Source organism: Apodemus sylvaticus, chromosome 12, assembly GCF_947179515.1.
Source record: "Apodemus sylvaticus chromosome 12, mApoSyl1.1, whole genome shotgun sequence".
In the NCBI taxonomy this organism is placed as follows: Eukaryota; Metazoa; Chordata; class Mammalia; order Rodentia; family Muridae; genus Apodemus; species Apodemus sylvaticus.
Window position 1 is genome coordinate 96,124,768 of NC_067483.1, and position 18,365 is coordinate 96,143,132.

General features: G+C 41.0%; 1 protein-coding gene across 1 annotated transcript in view; it reads left to right on the forward strand.

Moving 5' to 3' along the window:
- Ush2a (usherin) overlaps positions 1 to 18,365 on the forward strand; it is a 723,091-nt gene that overhangs the window by 309,554 nt on the left and 395,172 nt on the right. Inside the window, exons 27-29 of the mRNA XM_052200359.1 lie at positions 4,950 to 5,153; positions 5,280 to 5,360; positions 8,163 to 8,354. Of these exons, the coding sequence (XP_052056319.1) occupies positions 4,950 to 5,153; positions 5,280 to 5,360; positions 8,163 to 8,354 (477 nt within the window). The remainder of the gene's footprint in view (positions 1 to 4,949; positions 5,154 to 5,279; positions 5,361 to 8,162; positions 8,355 to 18,365) is intronic.

The following is an 18,365-nucleotide window of genomic DNA, read 5'->3' on the forward strand; positions in this document are numbered from 1 at the left end:
TACCAGAGTCCATATATTCTTTTGGTTGCGTTTGCTATCGCTCCACCTCTGTGACTTGGGAACAACAGAAATTTCCAAAGTGTGACCAAACGTGCTCTCATAGAGAGAATGTTCTCTGTACATTTTTAAATGTATGCCCCATGAATGGTTAAAATTTCCACGAAGCAGTCTTTGCCTATTTGGTAAGTACATAAAGATTTAAATGACTTCGGATTGAGAATATATGGGGTGCTGTAAGGACACTCTGAACAGAGTAGCAGTAAGGAGTTAATGAATAACCAGGATCTAAGACAGTAATGACATTTTCAAGGCACTTAAGATGTAGCAGCTGCTAAAAATATTACATTCATACAAGATCATCCCTAGATTTTCAGGCTTTCCAGTATTAGAGGGAATCTGGTAAATCTCTGTGAGTGAGAATACTCCATCCTGTTTACTGGGATGGGCAGTGTTGGATAAAACAAACTCTGTATCCAGGCTTAGACTAGAGAATCATCCCTGACCCTGTCACCATCGAAAGCCTTGGAGACATGAATGAAGCAGGATGCTGTACTCATGCTGACAAATGTAAAGCATCAGCACAGCCCCAAGGGGAGCAATCGTATCTGTACTAGATATAAGTCCATGATGCCAACGTACTTTTTATTTACGCATCCACTAAGCTATTTTAGTGTGTGGGTTTTATCTGTGTCACTGGTTTTAAACCACTGACAAACTATTGAAGTCTTCAAGCATAGATATGCTTGAAGATAGTAAGAAATTGAAATTAGTATTTTTCATTGTCATGATCATGACCATTGTCATCTTCATCACTGTCATCGTCATCCTCATCACTGTCATCGTCATCTTTCCACATGCACAGGAACAGGTGATAAAAATTTAGGTTTGAGAGGCCACCACTCCCATCCATCCTGTGCTTTAAGATTCTGACTCATATACTTTGAGACATGCTGGTCTATTTTACCTGGATATATACTCACCTGAGGGAATATCCACCAAAGAAACGTATAGCCAGCCTACAGGTAGCGTGCATGATTGACACAGTTCCCTTTGCTTTGTGTACCTCTCTCTGTCCTCTCAGTAGTCTTTATTTTTACCTCATCCTTTCCTATGCTTCTTAGTTCGAGCCCCCTTTTTTTCAGACTCCATTTTGGGGTTGTATTCACCCTATTTTTTCTCTAGCCATTAATATAATTTTTCTTCAAATCAATCATAAAATTAATTTTCCTCTTTGTTTTGAAAGTTCTGAGCAACTTAATTTGCTAACTTTGTAACACCTCACAGAATTGTGGGAGTTCTTTCTGTAGGAACTATCACAATGAACACATCAAGGCCAGCTGTAACTGCCCAAGGCACATAATCCTGCAGTGTGGACTCTGTCGAAAACCCATGGAAGGCAGGGAAGGGGCAAACTAGAACCCATCCTACCCACCTCTCAAAGCACATAACCCACCACTGCTTTTCCAATCCTTCCACATAGACACTTGGGACATCTAGATATTGAGATATTTGGGCGCTGGGGAAAGGAAAAAGGGTCCAAAAATTTCTGTTTTGTACAAAGGCAGGTGATAAAGAAGCCTGCTCCTGTCAAACCCAGCTTTTTATTATCATGTTCATCCAAATTCTGAAGTGTCTTATGAAGGGTTTGGTGGCACAGTTGTTGAAACAATGGAGTCACCTTGTCAGAGGAGTCTGTTCCAAAGGAAGGAAACCCCAGCAGGACCTGGCAGGTGAGCTCAGCAGCTTTGCCAGCAGGCTAGGGTCCCAGGAATCTTTTCTTCAGCAGTTGGTGTCTGAAAATCCACTTCTTGCCTCTCTGGAAACCCTCTATGTACAAACTGAATGGTAGTTACCATACTCATGCCCTTCCTTTAAGAATCTATGCAGTAAGTGATCTCCATGTTGTTAGATGTTTAAGTTCTGAAACTTGCAATGAAACATGATTAACATGAAACGTCTAGCCAGTTTTTATTATATGTGAATGTGCATATACATCCAGGCATACATTGTGCCTGCATGTGACTATATATGCCTTTGCACATGAAGGCCAAAAGTCTACCTTTGGTGATATTCCTTGGATACTGTCCACATATTTAGGTATTAATTCATTTAGTGTGAAATCGGGTTTCTTCACTTGTCTACATCTCTCTGGTTGGCTAGATTGACTAGCTAGAAAGCCTAGGGATCTGTTGTCTCCTCCTCCCAAACACTAGTATTACTAGCACTAACAAACACATTCAGCATTTTTTAAAAGGCCTCTGATATAACATTTTTGACATCTATGTATACCCTGTGTATGAATTATTTTTACCAAAAATCTTATCTTCTAGCACCTATAGAATCCACTCTTTACCTTTCAGTTTCTTGCTTTGGTTTTATATCTATCACTAAGTCCATTTTGTGCACCATATACAGAGATGGGTGGAGATCTTCACTGTAGAACATTCAGCTTACCAGGCACTATGCTGCTAAAAGAAACTGACTTTCCATCCTCTATTGGCCACCCATAGGCAATGGGTGCTCAGCTAATGATGGAGGCATGGGAGTCCCTCCTTCCTCCATGTTGGAAAGTGAACTAACTTGACCTGGCTCCAGTCTTCTGCAGGCCACCATATCTGTTGGAGCTCATGCATGCATGCATTGCTCCTGTCCTGCCCAGAAGGCATTGCTTTGCTGTAGTTGTCCCTGACCTCTAGCTCTTGTAATCCTCCTATGCTCTCTTCTGTGGTGTTCTCTGAACCTTGAGTAAAGAGTATGATAGAAAGGGTGAGCCTTCGTAGCCATTTTCCTCTGGATTTTGACCAGTTGTGTGTTTCTACATAAATCATTGCACAAAGAAGTTTCTCTGAGTGTATCTGAACTACACTAATCTATGGGCACAGGGCTATACATTTAAAGGGTAGTTTAATACTAATTATTGTTTTAGCAAAGTACATAGTAGTAGAGTCACCCTTGGGGCCTTTGAGCTTCCCAGCCATGGGTTCTTGGTCACACTTATGGCCCTAGACATGCCTTTCCTTCTCTGAAGCTGGCCTCCAATTCCATATAATGAATCCAATGATAAATCAGTTAGAAATTCATTAATAAAAGAATTGGCTGCCACCATAACATTCATGTGACTCCTGTACCCATCAGCATATCTTTCCCATAGCTTTGGTGAGACTATTTGTGATTATTATCCCCTAGCAGCCTACAGATCACCTTTCAGTACTGTGAGAGGTAGCCAGCAGGGAGGAAGCTTCCTGGCCAGAGGTGTCTTGATTGCGCCATGGTCTGTGATCAAAGTCTTTAGCAATAGTTTCACCATCAAGCTCTGGTGATTGCCCATCATTTTGTTTCCGAAGGTAGAAATCAGTTTCTCACAACCTCATAGGAAGCACTTGATTAAAACAGACCATCCCCCAGAGGCTTCGTTGCCATTTTAAGTAGACCTTTCGGTAGCATTGTGTACAAACCACAGTGTGTGTTCACCCCCACCCTTCTCCAGAACTCCGTCCTGACAACCCGAAGCTCCAGAAGCATGAGTGCAGAATTCCTTAGAGCAGCATAGCCTCATTGTGAAAGCTGCCTGTCTTTTGTCCTCTTTTTTTATTTTATGAGGATAGAAAATAGGGAGCAGAGATGTGAGATGATCCTCGTATGTATCATCAGGAAATGGCTGCTATTAACAACAGAATTCTTTGCTTCTGAAATTTCCAGCAAATACACCTTATACCAAGCCTCACTGCCTCCAACTCAATTCAACCAACTTTTCATGTCTACCATGTATTGAAGATAGACTCGCAGTATTGATCAGTCAGGCCTGAAGGAATTGGAATAATAGCCAAAGGCATTTAAAAGGAAGTAGACTGCAGCTTAACACCATAGAAGAAATAATAAGATATCAGCTAAACACTGAAGAGAACAATTTGACCATTTTAATCTTTAAGAGCATGCACAGTGCACCCAGACTTTTCAAACTTGACATTGTCTTGTAGAGAAAGGTGAGTGTTTATGGAGGAATCATGATTACAGTTCTATTTCATCTGAATTTGGGGCATATTTCTGGGCATCTTCTGGCCAGACCTGATAGTCACGGCCTCTGTCAACACATGTTCAAGGAAATGGTGATTCCTTGGCTGAACAGCTATCTGTTTCTGTTTGTTCTCTAGCAAACACAGTGAAATCTACAAATCTACTTGCTCACATCCCCTGGCAAGTAGCCAGTGTTTTAGGCTCAGCAAGTGAAATGCACACTCCGTCAAGTGTACAGGGTTAGTGTTGCTGACACTGACTGATGGTCTCTGCTAATTTGAGTGTGAACCCAGTGTGCATTCAAGGTGTTTATTCATGATGACAGAGTACAGAGAAAATGGCAGAGCACAGGACTCTTACCTTTCCCTGCTGGTTTCACTGGGACATGTTCCATACCTATAAAATTATTCCTATACAGCTCATGCCAGTATCTGTGGGCCCCAGTACATGAAAAGCAGTGTTTTCTTTGCCACTGTCCTACATAAACATTTCATAGTCTATCTTGTTTCCAAATCATACAAATCCAGGGATGATTTCTTTCACTCCTTACCACTTACTCCTACTAATAATTATCCTGCATTGACTAGGCACAGGGAGAGTCCTGTCTATCTTGGATGAGAGTTTAAATTGTGCTTTATAGATCAAATAATTTAGAACATGTAGGCCTATATAGACAAAAGAAGTCCTGTTTATGTGCCAAAGTGGGATTATAGTTGTCTATGCATGCACAGCTTTACAAAATGGTATCTATAAATACGTCTCTGTGACTATTTAGCCAGATGAAAAGCAAGAGCCACAAAGATTTCTCAAATAAGACTTTAATCATTGTCCCTAACTAAACCCTCCCCCAAGAGGTAAAACTTCAGAGTACAGAAACAGTTGGTCGTTAATGACCCAAGCCCCTTCTGTGACACGAATCCCTTTCTGTTTGCTAGGGTTCCGTGGTTGCGTGAAGGAAGTTGCATTTACTCGGGGTGTTGTCGTTAACTTGGCATCTGTGTCCAGCCGTGCTGTCAGAGTCAATCAGGATGGATGCCTATCAAGTGACAGTACTGTTAACTGTGGGGGAAATGACTCCATCCTGGTTTATCGAGGAAGCCAGCAGAGTGTTTACGAGAGCGGTCTCCAGCCCTTTACAGGTAATGTGGTGGTCTCAAAATTAAATGCTACAAGCCTGCCATCTGCTTTCTTTTCCCTTGCTGAAAGCCCACTGCAAGTCTGGAGGAAGCCAGTTTTAAACTTTCTACTTCTTATTTCCCTTTAAGAATACCTGTATCGGGTCACAGCCTCACACGAAGGAGGTTCGGTGTCGAGTGATTGGAGCCTGGGACATACATTAGGCACAGGTAAAGTCTGCGGATTTGCAAACATAACTATGCACGCATATGCATATGTCTGTGCACATAAAGCCTATGTCCTAAAGCAACATTAGGTTGATTTGAAAATGGCTATGGAAAAATACAGAACACCGCATTTAATTTTATCAGAATTAACTGTGTCTTGCTAGGGTTTTTTCTTTCCCCTTAGACTCAGAGAAAGGAGACTAAGGTACTTACAGACTTAACAGATGCCCCCATGCTAGTTCAGAGTGGGAAACATCTACCCATCATTGGTATCACAAAAGGGAGAAGATAGACATGAGGGTACCATTAGACGGGATGACAAGTTCTTGAGGGTCACAGAGAGTGCACTCTAGGATCAGGGACATCTCTTTACCATGTTCTAGGAGACATCTGTCATGGTGGTGAGCAGTAGCCTTGTAGAGTGACTCTTAAGGGCGAAAAGTTTCAAATACGTTTAGTGTTTTCAAATCAGAAGAGAAACAATGAGGAGACGAGCTAGACCAGGTTTCGGACCCCTAGCAGTGGGTAGATGTTTTGTACTTCTGACTGTGGCAGCACAATCTTTCTTAGGGTAGCATGACTGGGAGCTATTGATCACAAAGTGTTTGATGAATCAAGAGTTTTCCACCAATACAATGTCTAGCAGAAAGTCTAGCTCATTACTGGTGGCTGTTGTCTCTGAGGACAGTTTCTCCAGCCATAAAATAATTGTCCCCAAACATGCTTTTCACTATGCTATTCTTTCATATTTCTCAATAATTGTTTACTAGCCCAGGCACCTTCATTTTAAGGATGTAAAATCCTACGATAGATTATTGTCTTAGTGAGGGTTTGTATTCCCACATCAAACATCATGACCAAGAAACAAGTTGGGGAGGAAAGGGTTTATTCAACTTACACTTCCACATTGCTGTTCATCACCAAAGGAAGTCAGGTCAGGAATTAACACAGGGCAGGAACTTGGAGACAGGAGCTGATGCAGAGGCCATGAGGGGTACTGCTTACTGTCTTGCTTCCCCTGGCTTGCTCGGCTTGCTTTATTATAGACTACCAGCCCAGAGATGGTACCATCCATAATGGGCCTTCCCCCCTTCATCACTAATTGAGAAAATGCCGTACAGCTGGATGTCATGGAAGCATTTCCTCAAGGGAGGCTCCTTTCTCTGTGATGACTCCAGTTTGTGTCAAGTTAACATGCAAAAAACAGCCAGTTCAAACAGGAACAATAACTTTCAAGACTCGCTGCCTATAGATTTTCCAGAGTGGATAATGGGGGAATCTCCTAAGATAACTAAAATAATTAACTACATATAGATGTACACATTGAGATGAACATTCTCTCAAGACCCTCTTCAAGCTCAGAGTTGGCCGAAGACTCAGGATAAAAAAGTCATTGGCAGCTGACATGTTACTATCTCTGTTTCACAATCCACCATGTTCTTAGCAAATATGCTACTAAATATGCTACCAATTTAGTGGGTGTCTAGAAAAATCTGTTGTTAGCTAATTTCCCAACGTGACCCCACTATGGAGTTCTGAAGGTACAGCCATGATCTGACCATACATCCTGTGTCACGGATTCACATTTGCAATCTGAACACAAGACCAAGCAGCTCCCGAGGCCTGGAGAATGATTGCACTATTTAATTATTTTTTGAGTTGGTTTTCTGCTCTGTCCCTTATGAGAAGACCATCTGGTTGACAGTACCATCTTTGCCCCATACCACATTTCAAAACTAATAAAATCACCCTCTTTCCCCTTGTCTCTTGCCTGGCAACTTGGTTGTGTGCGCTGTTTTCTGTAGAGGCCTGTAGTGTTGTAAGCTTGCTGTGCCCTCTCACCCTTAATGTCCACTTTGCTTCCCTTAAAGCTGTCCTGTGGCATCAGTCTGAACAGTGAAGTCAGGGAGGAGACTGATGTGGGCAACCTGACTGTCTCCCATCGTCCATCGATGGCTCTGAAGCCCAGGAGTGGTAGAGCCTCACTCTCGTCCATCATGCTGTCACATAGTTCTGTGGGCTCTATCTTTGTGACCTCATGTGGTCAGCTGTGATGAAGTTGTTACTGATCAGAGCTGTGTAAATATATAAAAAGTAGTTAGTTATAGATTTTTTAAATCAGCGCTCAGCTTGTGAGCTTCTGCAGTTCCTATACGTGTTCTCATTTTGTTCTGAGACGCTCTGAAGAGAATGTCTCCAAAACTGATTTTGAAGTCTATCGAGGGCACTGACTCCTTTTACCTCCTAAATGCAATTAAAAATGTGTCCTATATATCATACCTGCTAGAGCTTTGCTTTTTGAAAACTGTTTAAAAATCAATTAAATTTGGAAAGTGAGAATAGCCATTCCAGGACCACATATAACCACAAGTGTGGTTTTCCTTTTTTGGGGGGCTACCTAAAAGGCATAAAAGTGTCAGTTCACTGTGTATAATAACAGCCTAATTACCTTGCTCCAAAGCAGCACATCATTATACTGCTTCTCCCTGTTACCTGCCGACCATGCGCCTCCTTCCTGATGAGTGTCGCTTAAACACGTTGGATACAGTCAATGTTTAGGGGGAAACCTGATCTCAACTAAAAAGGATGTTCTGTCGATGGAGTTTTGATGGTTTTGAAATATAGCTTAAACTGAATGGCTCAAGATGTGCAGTCATATTAAATCAATGCTGAAAAGTTACAACTCTAATAAATTGTATTTATGCTAATGGTCGAGTCTGATTTACAGCTGCCATTAAAAGTGAAGAATAGGAAGAGTCATCCCCTCACACTGGCGCTCGCGCTCCCTCTTTTATTCTTTCCCAGCTCCACAGAGTGTGCCAACTCCCTCAAGAGCCCAGAGCATAAATGGATACAGCGTCGAGGTGGCCTGGGATGAACCTGCTGTGGCTGAAGGTGTCCTGGAGAAGTATGTTCTGAAAGCCTACAGTAAGGACAGCTCTCAGCCCCAGATGCCCGCTGCCAGCACTGAGCTTAATGACACCAGCACCCACTCAGGTAAAGGAGACTCCTTGGTGGAGTCTGGCTTGCAGTTTGTTCTGGGTTTGGATAACAGAAAGTTCTTCGTGCTTTACTCTCCCAAATACATTGGATGTATGTATTTGGCCCAGTGGAAAACAACAAAATGAGGCAGACCATGATGGCACACACCTGTAAGCACAAGGCTTGGAAAGCTAAGGGAGAAGAATGAGTGCAAGGCCAGCTCGGGTTACACTGTAAGTACGAGGCCATCCTAGGTTGCATAGCAATACCCTATTCCGAGACATATAAATATGGCATGCACACACACACACACACACACACACACACACAAAATCCCACCAAACAAATGAGGAAATCAATGTGATGGAATCCTGTATCTATCTGCCTAGGATAAAAAGGGTAATTCTGCAAAGCACAGATTCCAGTGAATATAGATGCATTCAGTGGTTCATCTTCATTCCTTCTTCTTCTTCTAAGGACTAGACTATAGGATTCACAGCCTTTGAATATTGCATAAACATCCTTTTAAAGATCATATACATATCTATACATACAAATGCATATACATGTATGTATATATATCCATGCACAAATGTGTATGTGACCACTTTGCATATTTTAGCATGTAAAACTTTACTCTTTGGGACTAGCCCAAGTTCACAGAACCATTATTTATTGTAAAATTGCTGATTAGACCTAATTATCTCAAGGTGGAGGGGGGTTATAGCCCCAGCCATTTGACTGGCAAATCAGGGAATCAATTTTTCACAGTGCAGCTGGCCATGAAGAATGATTAGAAAAGAATACGCCCACACCTCACTGACAATCTCACACCATAATCCATGTGCATAGGAATAGGAATTTCAGCTTTAGAAAATGCTACAGCAGTTTTAACTAGAAAGCCAAGTAGAAGTCTTTGTCCCCAAGAGGAAAACCCTTCCTCTGTTGCAGACTCTCTGAACTAGAGTCATCATGGAGATGTGAACATCTCCTTGATCACTTTTTTCTTTCCAGCGTGTTTATTATACAACCCCAAGCCTTCATCCTGTCTTTAGAAGTTTTATGTTTCATCCAAATATGTATATATCGCTGGATTTTGTTTATTTTTAATCACACTTACTTCCTGTGGTGCATTTGTATGAGCACACATGGGACAGTGCGTATGTCCACATCAAGGAGAGGTTGGGAAGCTCATTCTGTCATTCTGCCTTACCTTGTGGTCCCAGAGATTGAGCTTAGGTCGCCAGACTGAGGTCGCCAAACACCTTTACCTGCTAGGCCAGTTCATCAGCCCACAGCCAAATTTTCTATAAAATCCTATGTTCTCTACTTCCTTCGTCTCTCTAATAACGTCCTGGTGGAAACTCAACCTGAAGTCCCCAGTTGAACTTCTTCCATATTGCACAATTAGCTAGACAGATTATCATGACAGTTCAAGCAACACCAGTCCCGCCCCATTTCAATAAGCTCCTTCTTATAATTTATTTTTTCCAAATTACCCAAGTGCAATTGTCCCCTCTACATCTCCCACATTGTTGTCTTCACAGTTTAGATACATTAGATACCACAATGGAAGTTGAATCTACTATGCAGGATCTTGTTAACTTTCTTACCAGTAAAGATATGATCAGTTCTGTCTGCCCTTCCCTTGAGCATTATTATTGCCTGCTAATCTTCTCCTTCCCTCCATATATCTACATGTGTCAATCATTTTCTCAAAGTGTTCATTAAATTCATCCATGTCTTCCTATCTACTGATCAAGTCAAACTGCTGAATGTCTTCTGTAGACTTTCTATGACTTGTTTTCCACTGCAGGCATGAGTCTGACCTATAGGAGTAGGTGTCTGTGAGGGTCTTCCCAGAGAGGTTTGACAGAGAATGAAAAATTCATGCTGAATGTTGGAGACACTGTCCCAGTGGCTTGAAGTGCAGAAGGAATGAGACGAGGGAAACCAGAGGAGCACCAGCGTTCTCACTGCCTACAGACACACTGAGAACACAGCATGTCCGCCTACCCCAGGCTCCCACCACCACACCTTCCCTGCTCTGATACACTGTATCTGCTCAAACCCTGAGACAAAGTGATTTCATGGTTGCTTTTATCAGCTCTTTGTTCATAGTAGTGAGAAAACTAATTAATGAAGGGACTTTAAACTACCCCCTGGATCCTTCTCTGGTGTTTTTCTTAACCTATTAAATGGAAAAGTAATATATACCGAAAGGAATATTAATATTACATGATCCATTCTTGCCCCAATACTTCCTAACTGTTGCAAGTTGAAGACATCAGTTCAAACTCTGTATGCTTCAGATCTCATTTGTGCTAATGAGAGTGAAATGCAACCACATATCCCAAAGATAACCAGAGAAAATAACACCACAATTGTGTAGAACAAATAAAATGCTGCTTGGCATGTGTAGTGTTATAAACAGGAGATGTCAGTGTCTCTACTCTATTGATGCAGTATGTAATATCAGGTAAAAATTTCTAACAAATGAGTAGTGGTTTCAAGGCTTATCACTTTCAAAACTTTGTACAAATTTCCCCAAAGGTTGTACACATTGTACTTCTATCAGCAAGAACACAAGGATTTACATTTCATTTCATCTTAACCACCACTATATTTTATGTTTTTTAAGAATCTTTGCAAATTTGAGAATCAAAAGTTTGAAGATATTGTTTTAATTTAAAGTTATTGCTTGTTAGAGAAACTGTTGGATTATTTACTCACTATGACCTAAATTGGTTCAGGTGCCTGGGTCCCACTTTTCTCTACATATAAGGAATACTAGATTTTTTCTCATGTAATATAGAGCTTCCAAATGTTGCCATTTTTCTTTTAGTCTGTACTTTATACAAATATTTTAAATATATTTGTATAGTTGATCAAATACTTTCATTTTTTCCTATAAGTTGTTTGAAAATCAAGAATGCATATTTTGTATTCAGAGTAAATTAGTATTTGTTCAAGTTAGATAAGTCAATTATGAATACCCTACTCATAAAAGCAAATTTATTTTTAGTGTAGGATCAAGTCAGATACGGAACTTAGAGAAGCATTTTCAAGATTCTGGAAGATGTCTGCAAGATGTTCTCAACCTGTGGGTCACAACCCCATTGGGCGTCACAGATGTGCTGCATATCAGATTCTCACATTATGATTCATAACAGCAGCAAGACTGCACTTATGAAATAGCAGCAATGTAATTTTATAGTTGGGGGGGTTAACCACAGCGTGAGGAACCATGTTAAAGGGCTGTAGACTTAGGAAGGTTGAGAACCACTCACTATATTAGAGGAAGAACAAGCCAGATTGAGAACCAGGTCAGTGAATTAGTGGATGTTACCATCAGTATGGGAAATACAAGGATGGGGTATAGGGAGGAGAAAGTCACAGACCAGTTACTGATTTTCTGTAAGCAATCTGTTGATGAAGGAGCGGCAAAATTCTCATTAATTCAACTTTTCAGTTTTCCACAAAATACTGTTTCTATTGGCATTTTTCTTTTTGTTCTTATGACTTTCATATCCATTGTATATATTTTCACCCTTAAACTCACAGTGGATTTGGTAGTTCTGTGGTTGGGCTGAGTTTTACATTCATCTTGAAATTCTTTGCTCTAGAAGCAGAATTTTGCTCATTCACATTTATTTTTATAGTTGCATCATTGACTTTGCTTCTACCTTCAAGGTGCAGATGTTGCATTTTCTTATTGTATGGATATTTATATATGTTGTGTGTGTGTGTGTGTGTGTGTGTGTGTGTGTGTGTGTATGTGCATTGTTGTTGTTGTTGTTTTCGTTGTCATTATTTTGAGACATGGTCCCATGCTGAATGTCTAACTGGCTTGGAATGATTTATATAGATTACTATGTAGATCAAGTTAACATCAAACTCACACTAATTCTCCTATTTCCATTTCCCAAGATCTGAGATGACAGATGTGATCTGATGAACATCTGCCATTTTATTGGCCATTTGCTGTTCATCTTACTTTTTAATCTTTTGTGTGTGTGTCTGTGTGTATCTCTCTCTCTCTCTCTCTCTCTCTCTCTCTCTCTCTCTCTCTCTCTGTGTGTGTGTGTGTGTGTGTGTGTGTCTGCCTGTGTCTGTATAGGCACATATGTGCCACAGTATATCTAAAGTTTATCCTTGCCTTCTGTTTGAGACAAAGCCACTTGGTTCTTTGAAGTAGAATAGAGCAGGCTAACAGGATGTGGCGCTTCGAATGAGCATGGCCCCCGTAGGCTCTTATGTTTGAATAGTTGGTCCCCAGTTGATGAAAATCTTTGGGAAGGATTATAAGGCATGGTCTTGTTGAAGGAAGTGCATCACTGGAGGTGCATTTTGAGGTTTCAAAAGCCCATCCCATTTCCAGTCAGCATTCTTCCCACTTTACCCCACTTGCTCTGCCTCATGCTTGTGGATCAGATATGAGTGCTACTGCCAAACACCATACCTGTCTGCCAGCTGCCATGTTCCCTGCCATCATGGTCATAGATTTTAATCCTCTGGAACAAGATGCAGGGGATTCAAAGTCAGGTTTGCGCTTGAATGACAAAGGCTTCACTGAGCCATTTCTCTAGCCCTTTCTTTCTCCTCATTACTATTTCTTCCAGTATAGACTAAAGACTCATTGACTTGATCCCAAGAGGTATGTGTGCTACTGAGAGCTCTGATGGGCAGGCAAGGCCATGTGCAGATGGAATCATAAGCAAGAAAAGATAACTTCAAGTCTGCCAGAGAGCTTTGCTACTACACAAACAGTCATGAAGCATGGGGGAGCATGTGCATTGAGCACTGTCAAAGTGACCTTGGTAATATCTAAGGCAGAGAACTTCAGAGTAAAGAAAATAAAGGCTGGGAAGTGCTGTGAGGGAGAGCAGAATGGATTCCAGGGCTGGAGGTGGGGGTGGGTTAAAGTTGAGCAGACTTTGCAGAAGAGCGGTGGTGGGTCATTTTGTGAAGCAGGGCCTGCCACAGAGCAAGCCTCCGTGTCAATCGGGAAAATAGCTTGTCTTTGGCATAACTAAAGTGACTTTGGTTAAGATGTTAATATTTCTGTTAATTTTGCTTTTTTAGAGTCACATTTATTTGAATAAAATAATGCTGATACTGGATAAATATAGACTGTTTAGATTTATTGCCCAATATGGGATTCTTTACCAATTAAGTTGAAAAGTTTTTTTTTTCAAGAAAGTGAGTTTGTTTCTTTTCATTAATTAATTTTCTGTTTTATAATGAGCTCTTTTACTCCACAGATTTAGGTCTCTTGTCTGTGAAAAATTCAGCCTTATGTATATAATCATTACTTTTTGTAAGAAATAGCAAGTTCTCAGCTTAATTATTCCTTCTCAGGTTGCCCCTACCTTATTTTAGTTATTCAGAAGTTGTGTCAAATCCATCTGTGCTCAGAGCCCAGTTTTGTCAATGATTTATCACAGTGCCCCAGACAAGTATAAAGCAATGTCCCTGAACCAAAGTTGTCTATCTCAGTGGGGTATGAAGCCCTCATTTGCATAAGTATTGCAAAGGTAAAATTTAACTCCTCATGTAAAGTACTTTGCTTAGAATTAGAAAGATGTGAATGTCCAGTCATAGTTATAGATCTCTGAGTTAAAGTATTTAAATTCTAGGTTATTGTCTTATAATTGTTTTGTGGTTTTTGATTGGTTTTGATTCATGTCTTTGAGCTTTGGATTCTGTTCATTGACTGACTGGCTTTTAATTTTTCAATTTCAATCTTTAAAGTTCCACTTCTTCACTTTCTTACTTTGTTAGCTCTTACTTCCTCCTATCTCTCAATATTTTTGATTGCTATCTAAGTGCTTGCTTACCATTTAACTTGCCCCTTGATTCATAGACACCAAATTCATTGGTTGCCATCAAGTAGCGCTTTTGAGATAATACAGGCATTCTCGGTTGGATGTGAAATGAACTCTCTCCCCACAGGCTCATGTATTTGGACACTTGCTGACCAGAAGGTGGTGCTGTTCTGGAAGATTGTGTTTTACTGCCACATGGAGCCTGACTGATGGAGAAAGCCACTGCAGGCTGACCTCTGAAGAGTTAGAGCCTAATCCTCTACTGTTCCCCTTCTGTGCTCCCTGTGGAGTCATGTGAACTGTCCTTTCCCTTGGTGACAGAAGCCAGTCTACTGCCATGTCTTCCTCACTGGGACAGATATAGTTTCTCCATCTGTTGAATGTCTACCCCAGAAACTTACCTTCTACAATTCAGTAGCCCCATCCCTCAGAACACTAAGTTTCCGTTTTACTGCTCAGCGAGTTGGTGTCAGTGAAGACTCTCATGGGTGGGTGACAGGTCTACTGAGGGAAACTTGCTTTGCCCTCATACTAGCTCAGCCCCTTTCCTCCAAGGGCTCAACGAAGGGAGGCACTACGAGCCAGAGCCATTGCTCATTTGCTGGGGACTCAGGTTCCCTGGCCCTCTTGGATATATTGCAAATTTCTGTCTCTTGTCCTTCAGATATTCATAAGCATTTGCCCCTGTTATTGGCTTCTCAGAAGATGTGGCTTCCTAGTGAAGAGGCTTTAAAATATCCTGCTACCCTTTGCCTAATTGTGGAGCATCTCGTTTAACGGTGTTGGAATTGAGCCTGTGTATTAGAGCTTTAGGCTGAATAATTCTCTTGCCCATCTAGCATGGTGAAATGGGGTTAAGAGAAAGTTCACACCATTACTGAGTTACAATTTGATCCAGAAATCATTGGGATAATTTTTCCCTCCCAGTTGAAATTTGAAGATTCAGAATGGAAAGAAATACAGGAAGACTTTTATTTCACATAATGTATAAGTGTAGTTAACAAAATATTATTCAAAGTTAACAATTAGCAAGACAATTAAGCACAGGGGGTGTTGGACTCCATGACCAGTCTCACAGGAAGGCAGAGGTTAGAAGAGGAACAAGTGATTAGATCTGAATATCAAAAGGAAGAACTAGACAAGCAGAACAGCAAAACTAGATAGTTAAATATTTGCCTGGTGAATTCTGGCCAATCTAGAGGATTCAGTGAGGGTAATCCCACCAGCATTGGAGAGTCCAAGGGTTAATAGACCAACTTAGGAGCAAATGGGCCCCTTTGGGCCACAGAGGCCTACCAAGGCCAGAGTTCAGAGTTCATCTCCTCCACCTGAGCCTCCAGGTAGGAAGCTCTGCTGCAGTTGCTCCTTATTTCTGTAGACTCATTACAAAGGGCTTCAATTAACTCTCTGTAGCTTCTGTGGATTTTTTCTTTTTGGCCCTGTTAACATGCCAAGATGCAGCTAGAGTTCAGGCCTTTCCCCTCTGACTGAGGCTGTGCAGAGAGAGGTGCAGAACCTGATCTGAAAGCACACCAAGAATAAGTGGATCCAAGGATGTGCACATGTATGGTTATTTTTTCTTGAGCTGTTTGAGCACATAAACTTAATTATCAGTATAATTAGCAGAGCACCTGGCATCCTGTTAAGGCTGTAATTGCTAAACAAGAATCACTTTCTTAATAGTCTTACTGTATTACCATTGCTCTAAAATGGTAAGGGCTATGTTCCTTCCCTTTACCACTAAGTAATTAGCATTCTGCCAAAATAATTATTTACTATTCAACAACAACAATAATGTTTTAGATATTAACAACCAAATCTACATCTTTGTAGAAAAATAAGAGATTTCAATGTATAATACGACTGGTAATAGCTTTTCTCACTAAAACTAGTTCTGGTCTATGCAGTTGGTTTTACTTCTGGTGTGGAGCAGCAAGGTGGTGTGGAGCAGGATAGTGACTACCTGAAAATCTACTCATTTCTATTCTCTCTTGAGTAGTTTTGAGTAGCAGTTAGTGATTCAGCTCTGTCATATCAGGGGACTCCGAAATGGCTTCTGAAATGCAGCCCCTCTCATGGGATCCTGCGCTAGGACTTTAAATTCTGTGTTTGGCTTATTTTTCAGGTTTGTACTTTTGTGTGGGGCTCATGGACCACCCAGGTTAAGCCATAGCCCAGGGACGTGCTCTTTTGGGGGACCTTCTCACCGGTCAGGCTGGAACCACCCACACTCTTCCTTCCCCACTTTCCAGCTACATTAGTTCTGCCAGGAAAATCCCAGGGCACATGGAGTAAGGTGGAGAGGGTGTGTACAGGCCTGCCAAGAAGAGCTCACAGTGCAAGGCGAGGACCCTGAGGATCACACTGGGATGCAGATCTCTACTCACTCAGCCTAGAGATGGGAGGCGTCACTCTGAATTTCTCTTTTATTTTTAATTTAAAACTACATTTAGGAATTTATAACCTTTATTATTGGGGATCATTTCTATTTAAACCACTGCAACAGATATATGTAAATGTGAGCCTATGTATGTTCTATATTTAAATTACAATATACATTATATTTACCTGAGAGGTTGTATTGGATCTCTCTAAGTCAATGTGATGTGACTTTTTCTTCCTATCGAACTGCAGGTGTTTACGCTATAGTTTCTAAGTGGCCACTCTCCGTACATACATTTTATTTACCTATTAGCTGATAAGCTCTTCAAGAGCAAGCACTGCATTGTACACTTAGCTTTAGGTCTTGGGTAATAATTTTTCTATGGATAAATTATGGAGTGTCTGCTACTAATGCTTAGTTAATGAGAAGTTAATATTGTATATTGTGTGAAGCTTAGTAGTACTAAGACTTGAACTATTCATTCTTTGAAGAGTTTCACCATAGTTATTGTTCTAAAGAACTTTCTTATGAAATGACATACAGGGCTGGTCCTGACTTGAACCATTTAGAGTTTAATGCATATTTTCTCTATGGCAAAAAAAATTAATAGTAGATGGAAAGGTTTTAAAGATTGACTTCAAAATTTTTACATCATAACAAAATATACAAATCAAGCATTTGCACTACAGTATTCTGATGATATGCATAGAAAGCAGAAAATATTCATTGATTTTACAGAGCATACAACTAATGGTTTGTATAACGTTGACAGCTGTACATCTATCAGGGGCAAGTGCCTAGAATATATGAAGAACTAAAATAAATAATTAAAAAAACAACAAAGAGATCATCCAATCAATAAATTGGCAAATGAATTCAACAGAGAATTGTTAAAAGAAGACATATAAAATGGCCAATGAAAACATGAGGAAATCCTCAGATATGGAGAAATGCCAGTTAAAATTGATTTGACATTCCAACTTGCCCCTGCCAGAATGGCTACCTTACAGAGAGTGGAGAGAGAGGATGGGGGGGGGGGGGGAAGAAGATAGAGAGAGAGGGAAGGAGAGAGAGGGAGAGGGAGAGGGAAAGAAGAAGGGAAGAAGGGATAAGGGAAGAGGGACAGGGGAAGAGGTAGAGGGAGAGAGGGAGAAAGAGAGAGAGAGGAAGAAGAAGAGGACGAGGAAGAGGAAGAGGAGAAAGAACAGGAAAAGCCAGGGAGGACATGGAAGGAGAAGCAGGCTCATGCTCCACTGCTGGAGACAGAAGCTGATGTAGCCCCTATGGACTCACTGCAGCTTCCTCACAAACAAACATCAATACAGGAAACAGGATGACAGACTCGTTCATGTAGACCAGCTGTATCCTCCTGGCATGTGTCCTAAGGACTCTGCAATAGCACATCACAGAGAGACATGTGCATCCATGTTGGCCATGGCACTACTCACCAGAGCCAAGGTACAGAGCGGCTTAGATGTCCTTCAGCAGATGAATTCTTGAGAACGGAGGCATGTGTACACAGTGGAGTTTTATTCAGCCTTAAAGAAGAGTACAAGTAGAAAGAAGTGAATTTTGGAGAGGAAGGTGGTTTGCTCGGAGGGAACGGGGACTGAGAGGGTGCTGGGGGTGATGATGCTAAAAGGATATAAGCCTGTGGGAAAATGCCCTGATGAGATCCATTATTTCATAGACTAATTTTAAAAACAGTAAATGATCTGGTGTGTTCTAGGCTAGACTGTCAGGGTGAGGCCAAATAGTGGGAAATACAGAGAAGGAAAGTGTATGCAAAATAGCTGAAAGATTATCTATCATTTT